Source organism: Pseudonaja textilis, chromosome 11 (genome assembly GCF_049901715.1).
Source record: "Pseudonaja textilis isolate UNSWEBS1 chromosome 11, rPseTex1.2, whole genome shotgun sequence".
Taxonomy (NCBI): domain Eukaryota; kingdom Metazoa; phylum Chordata; class Lepidosauria; order Squamata; family Elapidae; genus Pseudonaja; species Pseudonaja textilis.
In genome coordinates, this window is record NC_142000.1 from 4,035,057 (window position 1) to 4,053,265 (window position 18,209).

At 44.9% G+C, this 18,209-nt stretch overlaps 1 protein-coding gene and 1 non-coding gene across 2 annotated transcripts in view; both read left to right on the top strand.

Annotated features, from left to right (window-relative positions):
• Positions 1-3,540: 3,540 nt before the first annotated feature.
• Positions 3,541-3,623, top strand: TRNAL-CAG (transfer RNA leucine (anticodon CAG)). Its single transcript has one exon. It is a non-coding gene; the product is annotated as a tRNA-Leu (tRNA).
• A 4,534-nt stretch (positions 3,624-8,157) lies between these two features.
• PLLP (plasmolipin) overlaps positions 8,158-18,209 on the top strand; it is a 30,782-nt gene continuing 20,730 nt past the window's right edge. The window contains exon 1 of the mRNA XM_026714478.2: positions 8,158-8,719. Coding sequence (XP_026570263.2) covers positions 8,591-8,719 — 129 coding nt within the window. The 5' untranslated portion in view covers positions 8,158-8,590. The remainder of the gene's footprint in view (positions 8,720-18,209) is intronic.

Below are 18,209 nucleotides of genomic sequence, written 5' to 3' on the forward strand. Positions count from 1 at the left end.
TCTCAAGTGAACTGCTAAGATATGGACTAAGGTCTGCACAAAATATTAGGATGGAACTGTGCTAGTTTAAGGGACATAGAAATAATGGGCAACATGAGAGGAGAAGGGGAGCAATCCATGCAGCAGCCCCTCTATCAATATACAGATAGTCCTCAACTTATGATCACAACTAGCCCAATATTTATATTGCTAAGTGAGAAATTTGTTCAGTGAGTTTTGCCCCATTATTTTATGACTTTTTCTTGCCAGCTTTGTTAAATGAATCACTGCAATCGTTAAATGAGTAAAACGGTTCTTAAGTGAATCTGGTTTTCCCCATTCACTGAGATTGTCAGGTCGTCGCAAAAGGGGATCACATGACCCTGGGAGGCATTGCAACCGTCATAAACGTGAGTCAGTTGTCAAGCATCCGAGTGTAAGTCATGTGACCCTGTGAGGGCTTTCTTAAGTTTAACAGACTGAACTGATAATCAGAGTTGGAAGGGACTTTGTAGGTCATCTAGTCCAACCCACTGCCAAAGCAGTAGACTCTACAGTATTTCTGACAGAGGGCAGTCCAATCGCTTCTTGAAAGCCTCCAGGGATGAAACTCCCACAACTTCTGAAGGCAACTTCTGTTCTATTGATTGATTGTTCTCACTGTCAGAAAATTCCTCCTTATTTCCAGGTTGAATCTCTCCTTGTTCGGTTTCCATCCATGATTCCTTGTCTGGCCTTCAAGTGCTTTGGAGAATAGCTTGACCCCTTCCTCCTCCCTAGGGCAGCCCCTCAAATATTGGAAGATGCTCTCCTATCTCCCCTGATCCTTCTCTTCTGTGAACTGCTAAGATATGGAGCTTAGTCCGCGCAAAATAGTAGGATGGAACCATGCATTTTTCCAAAAGAGTCAGTTTAAGGAATGCTAGTTTAAGGGACATTTTGAGGGAAATTGGTAACACGAGAGGAGAAGGAGAGAAATCCATCCAGAAGTCCTTCTTTCAATCTAGTCTGAACAACAAGGAGATTCGGACTTTACAGGGAGCAAAAAAAAACCACACTGCTGTTATTTGGGCTGGGCTACAATTCTGCAGCTGGTGTTGCCCTCCTGTGGCAATTTCATAATTGCTGCTACTATTTTCAGACTAATGAAAACAATGATGCTGTTCCGTGGCTTTCTCTGGAAGTGAAAGTTGGATTTTGAAGAAGCGGATAGGAAGAGAACCCACATTATTTTCAGATTACCACAGAAAAACATCAAAGCAAACTAACGGGTTCATGACCCTTGGGGTGTTTTTCCGAAAGGAAACTGGACTTTCTCGGTTTCATATCTTGAAAACATTTCATTTCTCATCCGAGAACTTCCTTTAGTTCTTCTTGGAGGAGAAGGGGGGATTTAAAACAAAAACAAAAAACACAAGGAAGTACAGTTGCATTTTGGAAATGCAGCTTTGAGGTAATGATGACAAGGATGATTGAGAATCTCCGTAGACTTAATGGTTCATGATTACACCAAATCAAAGTTATCGCTCAAGAGACACAAATGACTAGGTTCAAATTGTTGGCTTGCCTCAATATAAAAAAGATGCTGAGACTTTAGAAAGAATGTAGAGAAGAGCAACAAAGATGATTAGAGGCCTAGAGGCTAAAACATATGAAGAACCATTGCAGGAACTAAGTATGTCTAGTCTACTGAAAAGAAGGACCAGGGGAGACAGGAGAGCAGCCTTCCAATATTTGAGGGGCTGCCACAGAGAGGAGGAAGGGGTCAAGCTATTTTCCAAAGCCCCCAAAGGCCAGAATGGAATGAATGAATGTTTCCATGAATGGAAACTGATCAGGCAGAGATTCAACCTGGAAATAAGGAGAAATTTTATGGCAGTGAGAACAATCAACTCATGGAACAGAAGTTGCCTCCAGAAGTTGTGGGTGCTTCATCACTGGAGGTGTTTAAGAAGAGATTGGACAGCCATCTGTCTGAAATGGTATAGTCTCCTCCTTGAGCACGGGGCTGGACTAGAAGACCTCCAAGATCCCTTTCAAAATTGTTACTCTGCTTTTTTATTCTGTAAATTATAATCTTTTGGACCTAGCAGCCTTCTAGAGAAGGCTCTAATGAGGGGAAAGATGGATGGAAGGATATGACCAGCTCAGTGGTGGGATTCCATTTTTTTTTTACTACCGGTTCTGTGGGCGTGGCTTGGTGGGTGTGGCTTGGCTTGGTGGGCGTGGCAGGGGAAGGATACCGTAAAATCCCCCTTCCCTTCCCACCCCACTAACCTGCTTTCCAGCTCCGTTCTTCTGTGCAGGGCAACCGAAGGAGACTCAGCTGATCAGCTGGGATTCAATGGGAGGCAGAGAAGAGATGGGGTTAGCGGATCAGGTGGCATTGGCCGGTTCTCTGAACTATTCAAAATTTCCACTACTGGTTCTTCAAAACTGGTCAGAACCTGCTGAATACCACCTCTGGACCAGCTACAAGGGGGATGGATTCAGTTACATCGATGGGTGCACCTTTGGAAAATGCAAAGAACCAGGTTGGAGATATACCAACCTGAAGAAGGTTTGTCTACCTGGCTGCTAACAGTCAACATCAACTTGATGGTATATGATCCATCAATTTCTTTTCCCCAAGACCACCGCTTGTTAAGGAGGCAATGGTGCATTTCTGCTTTTCTGACCTAGGAAGGAGAACCTCAAGTCTTCATTGACAAGAATTTTTCCGAAGAAGAATGCTGCTGCTGTCCCTTTCCATGATATTTTTACATATTTCTCTGAAAAGCCATCTGAGGTTTACAGCCAGTGGGGTCTGATTATTAGAGCCACATCCCCAGTAAATTGTCAGGTTTTCCTTTACTGACATCTGTCAGAAATGGTGTAGGGTCTCCTTCTTGGTTGCAATGAGGGGTTGGACTAGATGATCTTCAAGGTCCCTTCCAACTCTGTGGTTCTGTTCTGTTCTTTATGGTTTTGATGTTCGGTGGTTTTTATGCTATTCCCCTTATTTATTTATTATTATTTTTTGAGGCAAAGTGAGATGTTCAGGCTGGATCTGGCATTTTTATTTTCACATTGAGTCCTTCCAAAGGGTCTGGGATAGACAGATCCTGTTGCTTCATACACAATAACAAGAGTTGGGAGGGACCCTGTAGGTCAGCTAGTCCAACCCCGCGCCCAAGCTGGAGACCCTCCACCATTTCTGATAGATGTCAGTAAATGAAAACCTGACCACTCCACCCCAAGCTGGAGACTCTACTACACCATCTTTGATGGTCTCGAAGTTTCTTCTCTTTTTTTTTATGGGCGTCTTGCGGACGATCAGCGAAACGCGGGTCGAAAAGGAATCGCGTCCAGATGGGCGCTAAGACCCAGAGGACACCGCCGATCCCTTTCCCGCCGCGGTGAGCCCGTTGTCTCCGACAGAAGAACCCAGCAAAGGAATATTAATAGCGGCCACTGAACGCCCAACTGCGCCTGCGCAAATAACCTGCCTGGTAAAATAAGCGACGTCACCAGCCTGTTTTGCCAATTTTGTATGAAAGAAAAGAGCGGATTGGCTAAGCAGTCAGGATGGCCGAGCGGTCTAAGGCGCTGCGTTCAGGTCGCAGTCTCCCCTGGAGGCGTGGGTTCGAATCCCACTTCTGACAAATGCTCATTTTTGTTTTTATTTTTGCAGAAGGTCTCTCGATGAGTTCTTCCTTTACCAGCCGCCACCAAAGCCCCGAATCTCAGCAGGCGAGAGGGAAAAGCCGCCAACTTCAACTGCTCCGGGCTTGGGAAGTAGCGCCTGTGCTCCCTCCGAATTAAGAGCAGCCCCGTGTAAACGGCTGCGTCCGAATCCGGATAGACAAGGCTTAAGACAGAAAAATTGGACCGCAAGTCCGGGTCCTTCGTCTTCCGTGGCTTCTTGGTTACTCCTCTTGATTGCAGCCTTCCAAAGCCAGTATATACACAGAAATTTTATCTATCTATCTATCTATCTATCTATCTATCTATCTATCTATCTATCTATCTATCTATGAGAGAGAGAGAGAGAGAGAGAGAGAGAGAGAGAGGTTGAGATGATAGAGATATAGAGATAGATAGATAGTTATAGTTATAGTTAAAGTTATATAGTGTGTGTGTGTATATATATCACAGACAGACACAATACAGAAGCCTGATGATGGCAGATGAGATTCTGCCGAAACGTCACTACAACTTTAAAAGCACAACTACAATGACGTGGGAAAATACCCGAACAAAGCTGAATGCCATACATGTAAGTACCCGCGAAAACTTAAGAAAACATATATATACACACACACACAATAAAACTAATTAGTTAACTAAAGTTAACTAAAACTAATACACACACATAATTAATAAAACTAGTTAACTAATTAGTTTTATTAATTATGTGTGTGTGTATTAGTGTATTAACTAAGTTAACTAAAACTAATACACACACCCACAAGCATTATATATCCTACAAATTTCTGTGCTTTTTCACCCTCTGAAGACCCCTTTCGGTTGCAGCCTTTTTCCTTTCCAGGGAAAAGCTAATAGAAGAGATCTCTGATGAGGTGGGAAAAGGGATGTTCCTTTTATTTATTAAAAAAAACAGGCATTAGTTTGTTGATTTATTTCTTTTCATTAATTTGTTGGGGTCTGTACTGTCTGCAGCAAAGCACATCCATGCAGCTTATTATAACCATCCAGAAAAACCCAAATGTCCTGTTTGAGAGACCAAAAGTGGCCAGAGGTGAAACAAAAAATTTTTTCCTAATGAATAACGATTGACTTCTGTTGATAAAATCTAATGCTTTCTTTAATTTTTCATAACACAGAGAGTTCACACACAAGGAGAGAGACATACAGCCAGTTAGAGAAATAAAGAGATAGAAAAAAATATAGATTAAATAATTAGACGGATGGATGAATGGATGGATGAAAAATAGAGACAGATATACTGTAGATAGATGATAGAGACAGAGATTGAGATAGATAGATGATTGATAGGTGATACATAGAAATAGATGGATGGATGGATGGATGGATGGATGGATGGATGGATGGATGGATAGATGGATAGATAGATAGACAGACAGACAGACAGACAGACAGACAGACAGACAGACAGACAGACAGACAGACCGATGGATGGATGGATGGATGGATAGGGATAGATAGGTGGATGGATGATAGATAGAGACAGAGATGATGATAGATAGAGACAGAAATAGAGATAGATGATAGAGATAAATAGATATAGATTGAGATAGATTGATAGATGATAGATGATTGATACAGATAAATAGGTAGGTGGGTAGGTAGACAAACAGACATATATAAAGCAGAATAAAGTACACATAGATATACACAGAAAAATAGAGATAGAAGAAAGATAAATGGATGAATTAAAGATAGATAGATAGACAGACAGACAGACAGACAGACAGACAGACAGACAGACAGATGATAGTTATAGGCAGAGCCTACCATGACCATATTTTTTGGAAAACAAACAAAGGGCAATCCTGCTAAAGAGGTAAATGTGAAAGAGGTTCAGAAGGACAAAAAATGTTTATAATTTTGCTTCACAAAGGAGAATTCAAGAGCAAACTTGAAGAAAGTAATTGAAATAAATATATATCTAAAGAACAGCTTTTTGAAGTAAAGGGCTGTCCCTTTATGACCCTACAATATAGATAGATATATAAAAGGAAAGACCTATTTGAAGGGAGGGAGGGAGGGAGGAAAGCGGGAGATGGCTACATTATGAGAATGAAGGATCTATTTACTGACTAGGACTGAATTCCAGAATGTCTTTTCATATCAAAACTGAGCTCAGGGCTCCTTTCAGCAGGGAGTTGCAGAACGTTACAGAAAGGTAACTCGGGGGGTGAGGGCTGTGTTAAATGGGGACGTTTCAGGGGTCCCTCCTCCTCCTCCTCCTCAGGGGCCACAGACTATGGGAAACTGCAACATCACCAATGCTAAAAGTGGGAGTGGGGTTTGCAGGGAGGAGAGGGAGGAAGGAAGGAGGAGGGGAGGGGAGGGGAGGAGGAGGAAGAGGACAACTTACAGTCCTTGATGCTCTTTGAGCCTTGTGGTTGCTTGCAAACATTTCATTACCCAACTAGGTAACTTCATCAGCGCTAGGAGGGAGTGGGGTTTGCAAGGAATAGTATCAGGAATTTCACCTTTCAACTTTGATTCGTAACTGCTGGCTAATTTTATATTCTGGGTTTCAACCCCTACCAATATCAGGACTGGGTCCCAAGGGCCGGCTTCCCTCAACTTACTGAACCCAACCACTTAAAGAGATACTCATTTTAATCATACTCCCTCTCCCCCGTTTTTTGCTTAGCCTGTAAGTGACTCCCTTGCGGTTAATATACTGGTGCAACAGATTGTAACCAAGGTAACTCCACATCTGCGGATTAAGCTTCAGTCGGGGGAGTTCACCTCTCAGAGGAAGATACAAATCACAGCTTAAAAGATGCAACGGTTGGAATCATGTCCGGGGAGATGCCAAAATTCAACCCCTTTTAAGCAACAGAGCACTGCTGTGAACCTGGCTGTGACTACACAGACTTTACTGGGACCTGTTGCGATTTGTGCCTCCATCCTTGGGGGGGGGCAGGGGGAGAGCAGCTGCCTGCCACAAATTTTGGGGCTAATAGTTAATGCTTTGGCGAGTTGAGAGAACCAGTAAAAGCACGAATAACAGAGTTGGAAGGGACCTTGGAGGTCTTCTAGTCCAACCCCCTGCTTGGGCAGGAAACCCTACACCACTTCAGACAAATTATTTTCCAAAGCACCTGAAGGCAGGACAAGAAGCAAACTGACCAAGGAGAGAAGCGACTTAGAACTAAGGAGGAATTTACTAACAGAACAATTGATCAGTGGAGCAACTTGCCTCCAGAAGCTGTGAATGCTCCAAAACCAGGAGTTTTAAAGAAGAGATTGGATAACCATTTGTTTGAAATTCAGGGGGTTGGACTAGAAGACCTCCAAGGTTCTGTTCTATTCTATTCTATTCTATTCCATTCCATTCCATTCCATTCCATATTCTATTCCATTCCATATTCCATTCCATTCCATTCCATATTCTATTCCATTCCATATTCCATATTCCATTCCATTCCATTCCATTCCATTCTAAATAGTTGTCCAATCTCTTCTTAAAAACTTCCAGTGTTTGGAGCATTCACAATTTCTAAGCTATTTTCCAAGGCACCCGAAGGCCAGACAAGGAATCATGGATGGAAACTGAACAAGGAGAGATTCAACCTGGAAATAAGGAGGAATTTTCTGAGAACAATCAACCCATGGAAGTTGTGGGAGCTTCATCCCTTCAGGCTTTCAAGAAGAGACTGGACATTCAGAAATGGACTGTCAGAAATGGTGTAGGGTCTCCTGCTTGGGCAGTGGGGGTGAACTAGATGACCTTCAAGGCCCCTTCCAACTCTGATTATCTGGAGGCAAGCCATTCCACTAGTTGATTGTTCTCACCGTCGGGAAATGTCTCCTTAGTTCTAGGTTGCTTCTATCCTTGTTTACTTTCCATCCATTTTCCTGCCCTCGGGTGCTTTGGAGACTAGCTTGACTCCCTCTTCTTTGGGGCAGCCCTTTCAGACATTGGAAGGCTGCTCTCGTGTCACCCCTGGTCCTTCTTTCCATTAAGCCACACCTCCCCAACTCCCGCACCCGTCCTTCATAGGTCGTAGCCTCCAGCCCTCCTAAGCATCTTCGTTGCTCTTCTCTCCACTCCTTTCTAGAGAGCACGTTGAGCCCCGAGCCGGCGCCCTTCCTGGGAGCGGTGTGGATGTGACCGTGGTCAGATTGAACAGATTTAAAACAGAGCGGAAGGGACCTTGGAGGTCATCTAGTCCAACCCCTCCCCCCCCCCCCAATATCCACCCATCCAAGCAGGAGGCCCTACACCAGGGGCGTCCAACCTTGGCAACTTTAAGACTTGTGGACTTCAACTCCCAGAATTCCTCAGCCAGCAAAGCTGGCTGAGGAATTCTGGGAGTTGAAGTCCACAAGCTGGCTGAGGAATTCTGGGAGTTGAAGTCCACAAGTCTTAAAGTTGCCAAGGTTGGACGCCCCTCCCCTTCACCATTTCTGACCAATGGCAGTCGAGTCTCTTCTTGAAAGCCTCCAGGGCGTGTGAACGCGGCCGCTGGGGGCAAACCCGCGTGGAAGTGGCCCGAAAGCGGCTGGTCCTCAGTGCCGGGGCTCCCGCGGATCCTCCTCCCCGCCTAAGGTCGGGCCAGCAGGTGGAAAGGGAGGGCTGCGGGCGAGGGGCGCGGCTCCTCCGCCCGGCTCGTCCCTCCTCCGACTCCCGGCGCCGCCAACCAGCAACCGGAGCGCCTCTCCGGCCGCGCCCCGGGCAAGGTGTCCCCCCTCCCTCCACCACCACCCCAGCTCCAAGCCGCAGCAGCCCCAGCGCCACCCACCCCGGCCGGCACCGGCACTTCCAGCTCGCCCGGCTGCTGCTGCGCTCCGGAGCCGCGTCCCCCCATCGCTCTGCGATCTCGCCTCAGCTTCCCCCCCAAACCCACCTCCACCGCCCCCCCGGGCTCAGCGCGTCTCCTCCGGGCTGGGGGGCCCCGCCGGCGGGATGGCCGAATTCCCGGCCAAAGTCAGCACCCGCACCAGCACCCCCGCCGGGGAGCCGGCTTTCCACGCCCCCGCCTTGGATCTGAATTTCGTCAAGTCCCCCTTCGGGATCCTGATGATCGTGGAAATCGTGAGTAGCCCACCCACCCCACCCCCGTGTGCCTCTGAGCTCCCGCGGAGGGTCCCCGGTCCCGCGGGGTGGCGGGGGTTGGACTAGATGACCTCCAAGGTCCCTTCCAACTCCGCTTAGCTGGAAATTGATTGAAAAGCAGCCGGCCGGCCGCCCTTCTGCCGCTGTGCAGCGGACCTGTGGGTGGGTGGCGGGGTCCCTGAAGCCGGGGGTGGGTTGGAGTCAGTTGCTCCTCTCGCTGCGCCCAAGAACGGTTCTTTTGCCCGGGGCGGAGAGAAGCCCGTCGGCTCCTTCCCCAGGTTGAGCTTTTCTTCCGAAGGAGGGCTAACCCCGAATCCTGGTTTGTGAACCGCGATTGTTTGGGCTTCGTCCCAGCTATTAACCCAGATGCGGAGAAAGTCACCTGCTCACACTTTGCGCGTTTGGTTTCTGTCCTTATTGCGCCCAGGAGAAAGGATGGGTGGGTGGGGGAACCACAAGGCGATTCCTTTTCTTACAACGATCTTCTTGCTAGGTAGGCTGGTCTGAGAGTAAGGGATAGATCCAAAGTCTGTGGCCGGAGTAAGATTTGAATCGGAGTCTCCCAAGCCTCTCCGCTACCCGTAGGGACTTTATATGGATTTTCTTCTCTCAGCTAAGAACAATCCTATTCCATAAAACCCAGCTGTATGCAATTACTATTAGTTTGTATAAACAATTAGTTTCAAGCTTAACTTGGTCTTTTTATTATATTTTATAGTAATCGTTCTTTTCAGTTCTTTGTGATTAATGCCCCAGAATTATTTTAATCTTGCAGGATAATTCTCCTTATATTGTACTTCCTTCTAAGTTGAATATTTGCTTCCTCTTCAGAAATTTAGAGAGACGTTTTATCTAAGAATTTTAGTTCTAATAATGTGCACCGTTCTAGCATTTGTGTTATTATATCATGTTAGCGCACTTGATCTTATAATACCTTTCCCTTTTCTCTTTTCCCTTCCCTCCCTTCCCTTCCCTTATCCCTTCCTTTCCTTTTCCGTTCTCTTCTCTTCTCTCTTCTCCCTTCCCTTCTCCCTTCCCTTTTCCCTCCCTTCCCTTCCCTCTTCCCCCTTCCCTTATTCTTTCCTTTATCCCTCTCCTCCCTTATTTTTTCCCTGGCTTCTTTCCTCTTTTTATCCCTTCTCTTCCCCCCTTTTTTTGCTTTCTTTTTAAGCTAGCCATGGATCAAAATTAATAAAATCTAACTTCCTCATTACACCCAGGCTAAGTCTCCGTGTAAGCTCAGCCTGCAGTATTCAAAAGGGCCATTTTCTTCAGCAGTGGGGGGGTCATTGCGCCACAACAGGACTCTGTAGAAAGATTTAGGGGAGTGAAAGAAATCCCCCCCCCAAGCGACCAAGACTGGAGTGGACAACTGGAAAAACAAACACACGCACACCCCAAGGCAGAAATCTCACAGGACTACTGGTCACAGAGCCACTATTGGTTGGGTCTCAATTGGCCCAGAGCCAGCAATAAGCTTGAGATCATCTCTAAGATGATCATCTCTACCTTTGATCTTTGAGAAAGGGCAAAATAATTCCATTTGGCTGGGGAATTCTGGGAGCTGAAGTCTACAAGTTTTAAAGTTGCCAAGGTTTGGACACCCCTGGTCTAAAGTAATAGGGCTTGAATGAAGTTTTAACAGATTAAGAGTTGGAAGGGACCTTGTACTAGGTCATCTAATCCAACCCCACTCCCACCCATCCAAGCAGGAAACCCTACACAGCATTTTTGACAAATGGCAGTTCAGTCTCTTCCTGAAAGCCTCCAAGTGATGAAGCTCCCACAACTTCTGAATGCAACTTCTGTTTCATGGGTGGGTTTGTTCTCCCTGTCAGAAAATTTATCCCTGTCAGAAAATTTCTTTAAATTTTTATTTCTAGGTTGTATTTCTCCTTGATCAGTTTCCATCCATTATTCCTTGTCTGGCCTTCGGGTGCCTTGGAAAAATTGCTCGACCCCCTCCTCCTCTCTGTGGCAGCCCCTCAAATATTGGAAGACTGTTCTCCTGTCTCCCCTGGTCCTTCTCTTCACTAGACCAGCCAGGCCCAGTTCCTGCAACCATTCTTCATATGTTTTAGTCTCCAGTCCCCCAATTATCTTGGTTGCTCTTCTCTTTCTAGAGTCTCAACATCTTTTTTTATAGTGTGGTGAGCAAAACTGGATGCAGTACTCTAGGCGTGGCCTTACTAAGGCTTTGTAGAGTGGTATTAGTACCTCCCTTGATCTTGATTGTATCCCTCTGTTAATACAGCTTAGGATTGCGTTGGCTTTTTTGGCCAGACACTGCTAGAATAGAAGCTTCTAGGATTTCTGCCTTTAAATAACCGGACAGTGTAAAACTGTGATGGGTGGAGTAGCCTTCAGTGCAGGGAGAGGCAAAGAATCTTTCCAGGGCTTGTGTGCAAATATATAAACATCCACACTTTCCTGTGAGTGGAATAAAAATAGTACTGCATGGAGTAGTGTTTTTCCCATAATAATCCAGCTGAGAATAGTGTTTCCTGTTTCTTTTTTTAAATTCTAATCAAGTAGGTGAAACCCGCATCGTATTTCCCAAGAGACCAGAGTCAGAGCCATAGATTGATTGAGGGGACCATTCTTATACAACCTGTGTTGCTCAGCTGAGTCATCCAGTAGCATGAGCTTTGTAGTGTCACTTGGAGGACATCCGACCTGGGGAAAGGCTGAAGGCTGAGATGTTCAGGGTGCAAGGATGTGGGACTGCAAGGAACAAGGGGAGTTCATGTTTCCTTCGTTGGGCTTTCGGATGCCAAGCTCACAGACTGTCATGAGGGGTGGCAGATGGGGGTGGGTTTGATAGAGCCAATAGAGCCAGTTCAGTCTAGTGGTTAAGGCATCAAGCTAGAAACTAGGAGATGGTGAGTTCTAGTTCCACTTTAGGCATGAAAGCTGGCTGGGTGATTTTGGGCCAATCACCAGGCAATGGTGAGTTCTAGTCCAGCCTTAGCCAAGAAAACTGGCTGGGTGACTTTGGATTATTCACCAAGAGATGGTGAGTTCTAGTCCAGTCTTAGACATGAAAACCAATTGGGTGATTTGGGGTCAATCACCAGGAGGCGATGAGTTGTAGTTCTGCCTTAGCCATGAAAGCCAGCTAGGTGACTTTGGACCAATCACCAGGAGATGGTGAGTTCTAGTCCAGCCTTAGCCAAGGAAACTGGCTGGGTGACTTTGGATCCTTCACCAGGAGATGGAGAGTTGTAGTCCTGCCTTAGGTAAGAAAAGTCAGCTGGGCGATTTGGGTCAATCACCAGGAGGCGATGGGTTCTAGTCCTGGTTTAGGTCTGAAAGCCAACTGGGTGACTTGGGCCAGTCCCTCTCCCTTAGCCCAAACCTCTACACAAGGTTGTTCTTGTGGGTAAATGAGGAGAAAGGAGTACGTTTCCTGAGTAACATAAATTAATAAAGACGGAAGTCACTAATGCATAATAGCTAAATGGCAAATACCAATGCCTGATTTTTTCCTAAGACCAGGAGGAAAAAAAGGTGATTATACAGAGCAGAGATGTATCTCAAAAGGGGAAAGCAGTAGATAATGCCAGGAAATTCCCATGCTATTTCTCATGACCCCTGTCCCAATTCTTCTCTTGACCCCTTCCTCTAGAAAAATGTACAAAATTTGGACCCTGCTTTGAAAGGGCCAAAAAATCCTCCCACGTGTTCAGGGAGGACAATGAACACACAACAAAACAGTCATGGTGGCAGAACACTTCATACAACCCCGGAGTTGTTTTCAGCAAACCGAGTCATGATGGCGGCTAAACAGGCTGCCAGTCTTCCCACAAACCTGAGCTACAGTACAGATATTTGTTTGTTTGTTTGTTTGTTTGCTCAATTTATAGAATCATTTATTGTTTATATTCCAGCTAGGGTGACGCGTTGTGCTTGCATCCCCATGACAGGCTTCCCGGTGAGGTTTTGCAGCAGGCAAGCAGGGTTCGTTTGCGGTAGCCGAAAGCTCCAGGAAAAGCACAAGGCTTTTCGTAAAATGCGTTAATTGGAAAATGTGCTTGCAAGCTTCTTCTGATTTGAGATTAGTTTGGGAATGATTTTGTGTATTGGTTTAATCCATCCTCTTCGGTTAGTTGAGGGTACCGTATGCAGAAGTAGAAAATGTTTTCAAACCAAATCTTGCATGAATTACTGACTAGCTAAAACGAATCCCATGTTAAAAAATATTCTGTTTCTTCCTTCTCCTTAATTTTAAGTGTTAATCTATCCATTTCTGCACATTCTAGGTTTTTTTATTACACTTCCTTCTGTAGGGATTTCTTCTTTTTTTTCCCACTGTTGTGCAAACACAATTCTTGCCACGGTTAACACATGTAAAATTAAATATGTATTTATTGTACTTTTCTGGTAAGATAGCCAACAAAAATATTTCTGGTTTTGGGTCTATATGTTGCTTTACTATTTTTTCTAATAGTAATAATATTTTTCTACTTTTTCTACATTTTTCCATGTATGTATTTTGTCCAATGACTAACTAACAGAAACAGAAGATAGAATTTTAAAAGCTTAAGGGAATGATTATTTATATAGTGAGGTTTTATTGAAATGGATAAGCTATTATGATGATGGTGATGGTTATTGTTATTAATGCTATGAATATTGTTGTTATTATTGTTGTTATTGTTGTTGTTGTTTAATCTTTAATGAGCCTTTGGGGCTGGTTGGTAGCTCAACAGCTCGAGTCCTAACCAAGGAACTGTTCAGGTAGCGTCGGAGGATATAAGCTGTTCCAAGTAGGGTGGTTTTTTGTAGACTCGGTATTCAAGTCTGATAAATTCAGGATTTCCAAATAGCGAGGTAGCCCTTTAGGTATTGCTCCAAGGGCTCCAATTACAATGGGGAAAACACGCAATTTCTTTTTCCGAAGTCGCTCAACTTCGATTTGGAAGTCCCGATACTTTGTGATTTTTTTCTTGCTGCGTGTCTACAATTCGTGCATCACTAGGTATTGCAATGTCAGTGAACCAAACCCTTTTCTTCTCAAGTATTGTTATGTCAGGCGTGTTGTGGGCCAAATGCCTGTCCGTCTGAATTCTGAAATTATTATTACTATTATTTCTCAAAATTAACTGTACTCATGAATTACTGACTAGCGATTCATTTTCAGGGGACAATTGTCTCCCCGGTTTCTTGACACAATAGTGGGTGCTTCAGAAGTGCCACTCCCTTCAACATCAATCAGAATAGAGCTGGAAGGGACCCTGGAGGTCTTCTAGTCCAACCCCCTGCTCAAGCAGGAGACCAGGCCTAGACCATTTCAATCAATCAACATCCCACCCTCCATCTGCTAAGGCTTTTGAGCCAAGTTGGATGGGGGGTTGGCTGAGCTGTTTTCTTTTCCTTTGTTTCACGCTAAGAATACTTTCAGGGCAACACTGAGCCAACCTTCCTCTGAATTTCTTTATTGCTCTGGGAAAAAGAAAAGGTGGAACACTCCCTTTTCCCCCCTCTTCCAACTGGTTGAAGATGGGTAGGGGAGAAAAAAAAATCAGGCTGAAAAGGTTTTCACTGCCCAGATTCAAAACATTTATTAGATTTTTTTAAATCCTGCTTTTATTACTTTGTAAGTACTTCAAAGTGGGGTGAATGTTCATAATACTCCTTGCTCCTCCTCTTTCCCCCCACAACAGTTCTGTGAGGTGGGCTGGGGTGGAAGAGAGTGATTGGGACAAGGTCACCCAGTCTTTTATGCCTAAAAGGGGACTAGAACTTACCTGCACCTGGTGATTGGCCCAAAGCCACCCACCCAGCTTTTATGCCTAAGGTGGAACTACAACTCACCCTCCCCTAGTGATTGGCCCAAAGCTACCCAGCCAACTTTCATGCCTAAGGAGGGACTAGAACTCACCCTCTCCTGGTGATTGTCCCAAAGCCACCCAGCCCCCTTTTATGCCTAAGGTAGAACTACAACTCACCTTCTCCTAGTGATGGTCCCAAAGCCACCCAGCTGGCTTTTATGCTTAAGGTGGAACTAGAACTCACCCTCTCCTGGTGATTGGCCCAAAGCTATCCAACGGGCTTTCATGCCCAAGAGGGACTAGAATTCACCATCTCCTGGTTTCTAGGCTCGCACCTTCACCAATACAATATTCTCTTCTTCTGGAGCCATCTTGCTGGATTAGAAGGTGGGAGATGCGAACTCTCTCAACCTACAGAAGCCAGTCAGATGCCTGTGAGCCAGCCAGTCCGTCTCTGCCAAGAACTAAAGGAGTGTAAAGATTCAGGTGCTGGCCCATAAATGGAAAGTCCCACTCGGAGCTCCCCCCCACTCAAGCACAGAAGCTCCCTAGGGGATTCCTGGACCCCTCCCTCAACCCGGAAGAAGACAGTGGCCAAATTAACCATGGGGTTGAGGGCTGGGGTGTGGTCAGAACCAAACCTGGTTCGTCAGACCTAGGAAATGGGGTCGGTTTTGATAAGCTGCGGCAGTTTGGTGGCTAGAAAGCAAACAATCCACCATTCAAACTGCAGATTCAGAAGTGGAGAAGAGGTCTGATTGTAGAAGGTCCTAAAAAGAAGGTAAAAATGAAAACAGGCAGAAGTATCTCTCTCTATAGGTTTGTATTGCTCAGGGGGCTGGACTAGAAGACCTCCCAGGTCCCTTCCTATTCCTAAATCACTTTTGAAAATGGAGATCCCAAAACTTCATGGCCTCATTATTGCTTCTTCTTCTTCTTCTTCTTCTTCTTCTTCTTCTTCTTCTTCTTCTTCTTCTTCTTCTTCTTCTTCTTCTTCTTCTTCTTCTTCTTCTTCTTCTTCTTCTTCTTCTTCTTCTTCTTCTTCTTCTTCTTCTTCTTCTTCTTCTTCTTCTTCTTCTTCTTCTTCTTCTTCTTCTTCTTCTTCTTCTTCTTCTTCTTCTTCTTCTTCTTCTTCTTTCTGATCGACAAGCTCAGCGTCTTAGCCTCTGAGCCACCGCATCCCTGGAAAAACTTGAAAACACCAGCATAAATCTGACCAGGGGTGTCCACAAGCTATGGACCTTGTTGCAGTCACCATCTTGATTGTTTTAACTGCGATTTGTGGACATTCCTGAATCTGTCCATTTTTCCAATGAAAATTTTTCCAGATGGGCTGTGGTCAAGCTAGAGATGTCCTCCAAAGAACTTCATATAGAAGTTGAAAAGGTTAATAGTAGTTGTAGGGTTTCGATGCTTGCATGAACCGTTGGGGATACGGCTTGTGAATGAAGCTGTGGGTGTCCTCACTAAATGAACTGGGTTTTGTTGCTTGTGAAGGTCTGTGGATGGCTTGGCAGCCCAGCTGGGAATGTGACCAGTCCACTTTACACACACACACATTGCATGGTAGGATGTCACACAAAAGGAATATCAATAGGTTTTAGAAGGAGGGAGGAAGAGGAGGAGGAGGAGGAAGGAAGGAAGGAGAAGGAGAAGAAGAGATAAGAAACCATAGATTTGAATTTTTGGAAGGCCAATTATAATTGGTGAAGAAATAGTAACATCTATCCTGCATTTAGCAACAGTTCTAAGAAATAGGTACAGATTTCAAGGAGGACATGAGGATGGAAAAATTTCTGCACTAGGAACTTATGAGGACATAGTCATCTAGTCCAACCATACCCCCACCCTATACCATTTCTGACAAATGGCAGTCCAGTTTCTTCTTGAAAGTCTCAAGTGATGAAGCTCCTACAACTTCCGAAAGCAACTTCTGTTCCATGAATTGATTATTCTGTCAGAAAATTTCTCCTTATTTCTAGGTTGAATCTCTCCTTGATCAGTTTCCATCCATTTTTCCTTGTCCGGCCTTCAGGTGCCTTGGAAAATAGCTTGATCCCTTCCTTCCCTCTGTGGCAGCCCCTCAAATATTGGAAGACTGCTATCATATCTCCCCTGGTCCTTCTCTTCCCTAGACTAGCCAGGCCCAGTTCCTGCAATCATTCTTTGTATGTTCTAACTTCCAGTCCCCTCATCATCCTGGTTGCTCTTCTCTGCACTCTTTCTAGAGTCTCAACATCTTCTTATAGTGTGGTGACCAAACTGGATGGCGTACCTTAGATGTGGCCTTACTAAGGCTTTATAGAGTAGAATTAGAATCTCCCTTCATCTTGATTGTATCCCTCTGTTAATGCAATTTAGAATTGCAAATTGTGTGGGGAAGGACTCGACCGGATGGGGAAGTCACAGACCGAGGAAGAAGGCGGCAGGGCAAAGTTGTTTCTGGCCAAGAAAACTCCATGGAAGATTGACTCAAAAGTGTACACATAAAGTGTATCAGTTGCCATCAATGCCTTGATTTAATTTATGGACTTCCCACAAACCAGAACTAAATTGGGAATTGAGCTGGCCACACGATGAGGTCGTTGCATACAAGTGGTTCAGAGGACATCGTTCAAATAAGCACACAGTTGTGCAAGTGGCCCAGATGACACCACTTGTATCAGTTGCTGCCAGCTGTGTGATGGCCTCATTACACAAATGGTGCTTGGGTTGTGTCATGACGTCATCATAGAAATTGGCCTCATTTACATCGCTGGGTACCTACTTTTCAGTTTATGAGATTTTGGAGCATAATTGGCACCTGTTTTTCTCTTGTGAATCCATTATTGTTATTATTTAGCATGTGATGAGTACACGACCAAAGAGAAGTAAACATATACAGGTGGTCCTTGGTTTACAATTGAGCCCAAAATGTATGTTGCTAAGTGAGAAGTGAGTTTTGCCTCATTTTGCAGTCTCCCTTGCCACAGCTGGTGAGTGAATCACTGCTGTGGTTAAGTTAGTAACTCAGTTATTAAGCGAATCACATGCCCCCCGCCCCAGGACATAGGAACGGTCATAGGTATGATCCAGTGGCCAAACATCTGAATTGTGATCACATGAACAAAAGTACTTTTGTTTCCACATGGAAACCGCTTCTGAACTTAGTGCTTGATGTGGAAAAGAATGAAACTTTGACTTTGGGTTTTATAGATTAGACTGATAGATTTTTATAGGAGTGACTGGTTCATATTATTATGGAAAAGCAAAAAGCGGCGATTTGATGCTAATGCAACAGAGAGAGTTGGAAGTCAATGCTTCTTTTTCTTCTCTTTTCCCTACCTTTCCTCTTTCCTCTCCCTCCTCACTGCTCTTTTATTTATTTTTGTATTTTATAATACTTTATAACTTAATTAAAAAAATGGTTGCAAAATGAATTTTGATTACATGACCAGGGAGATGCTACAAGGGTCGTAACCAGTGGTGGGATTCAAATTTTTTTACTACCGGTTCTGTGGGTGTGGCTTGGTGGGCGTGGCAGGGGAAGGATACTGCAAAATCCCCATTCCTTCCCGACCCCACTGACCTGCTTTCCAGCTTCGTTCTCCTGTGCAGGGCAACCAAAGAAGACCCAGCCGATCAGCTGGGACTCGATGGGAGGCAGAAAATGGATGGGGATAGGGCCAAGTCAGAAGTGGGATTTGCCGGTTCTC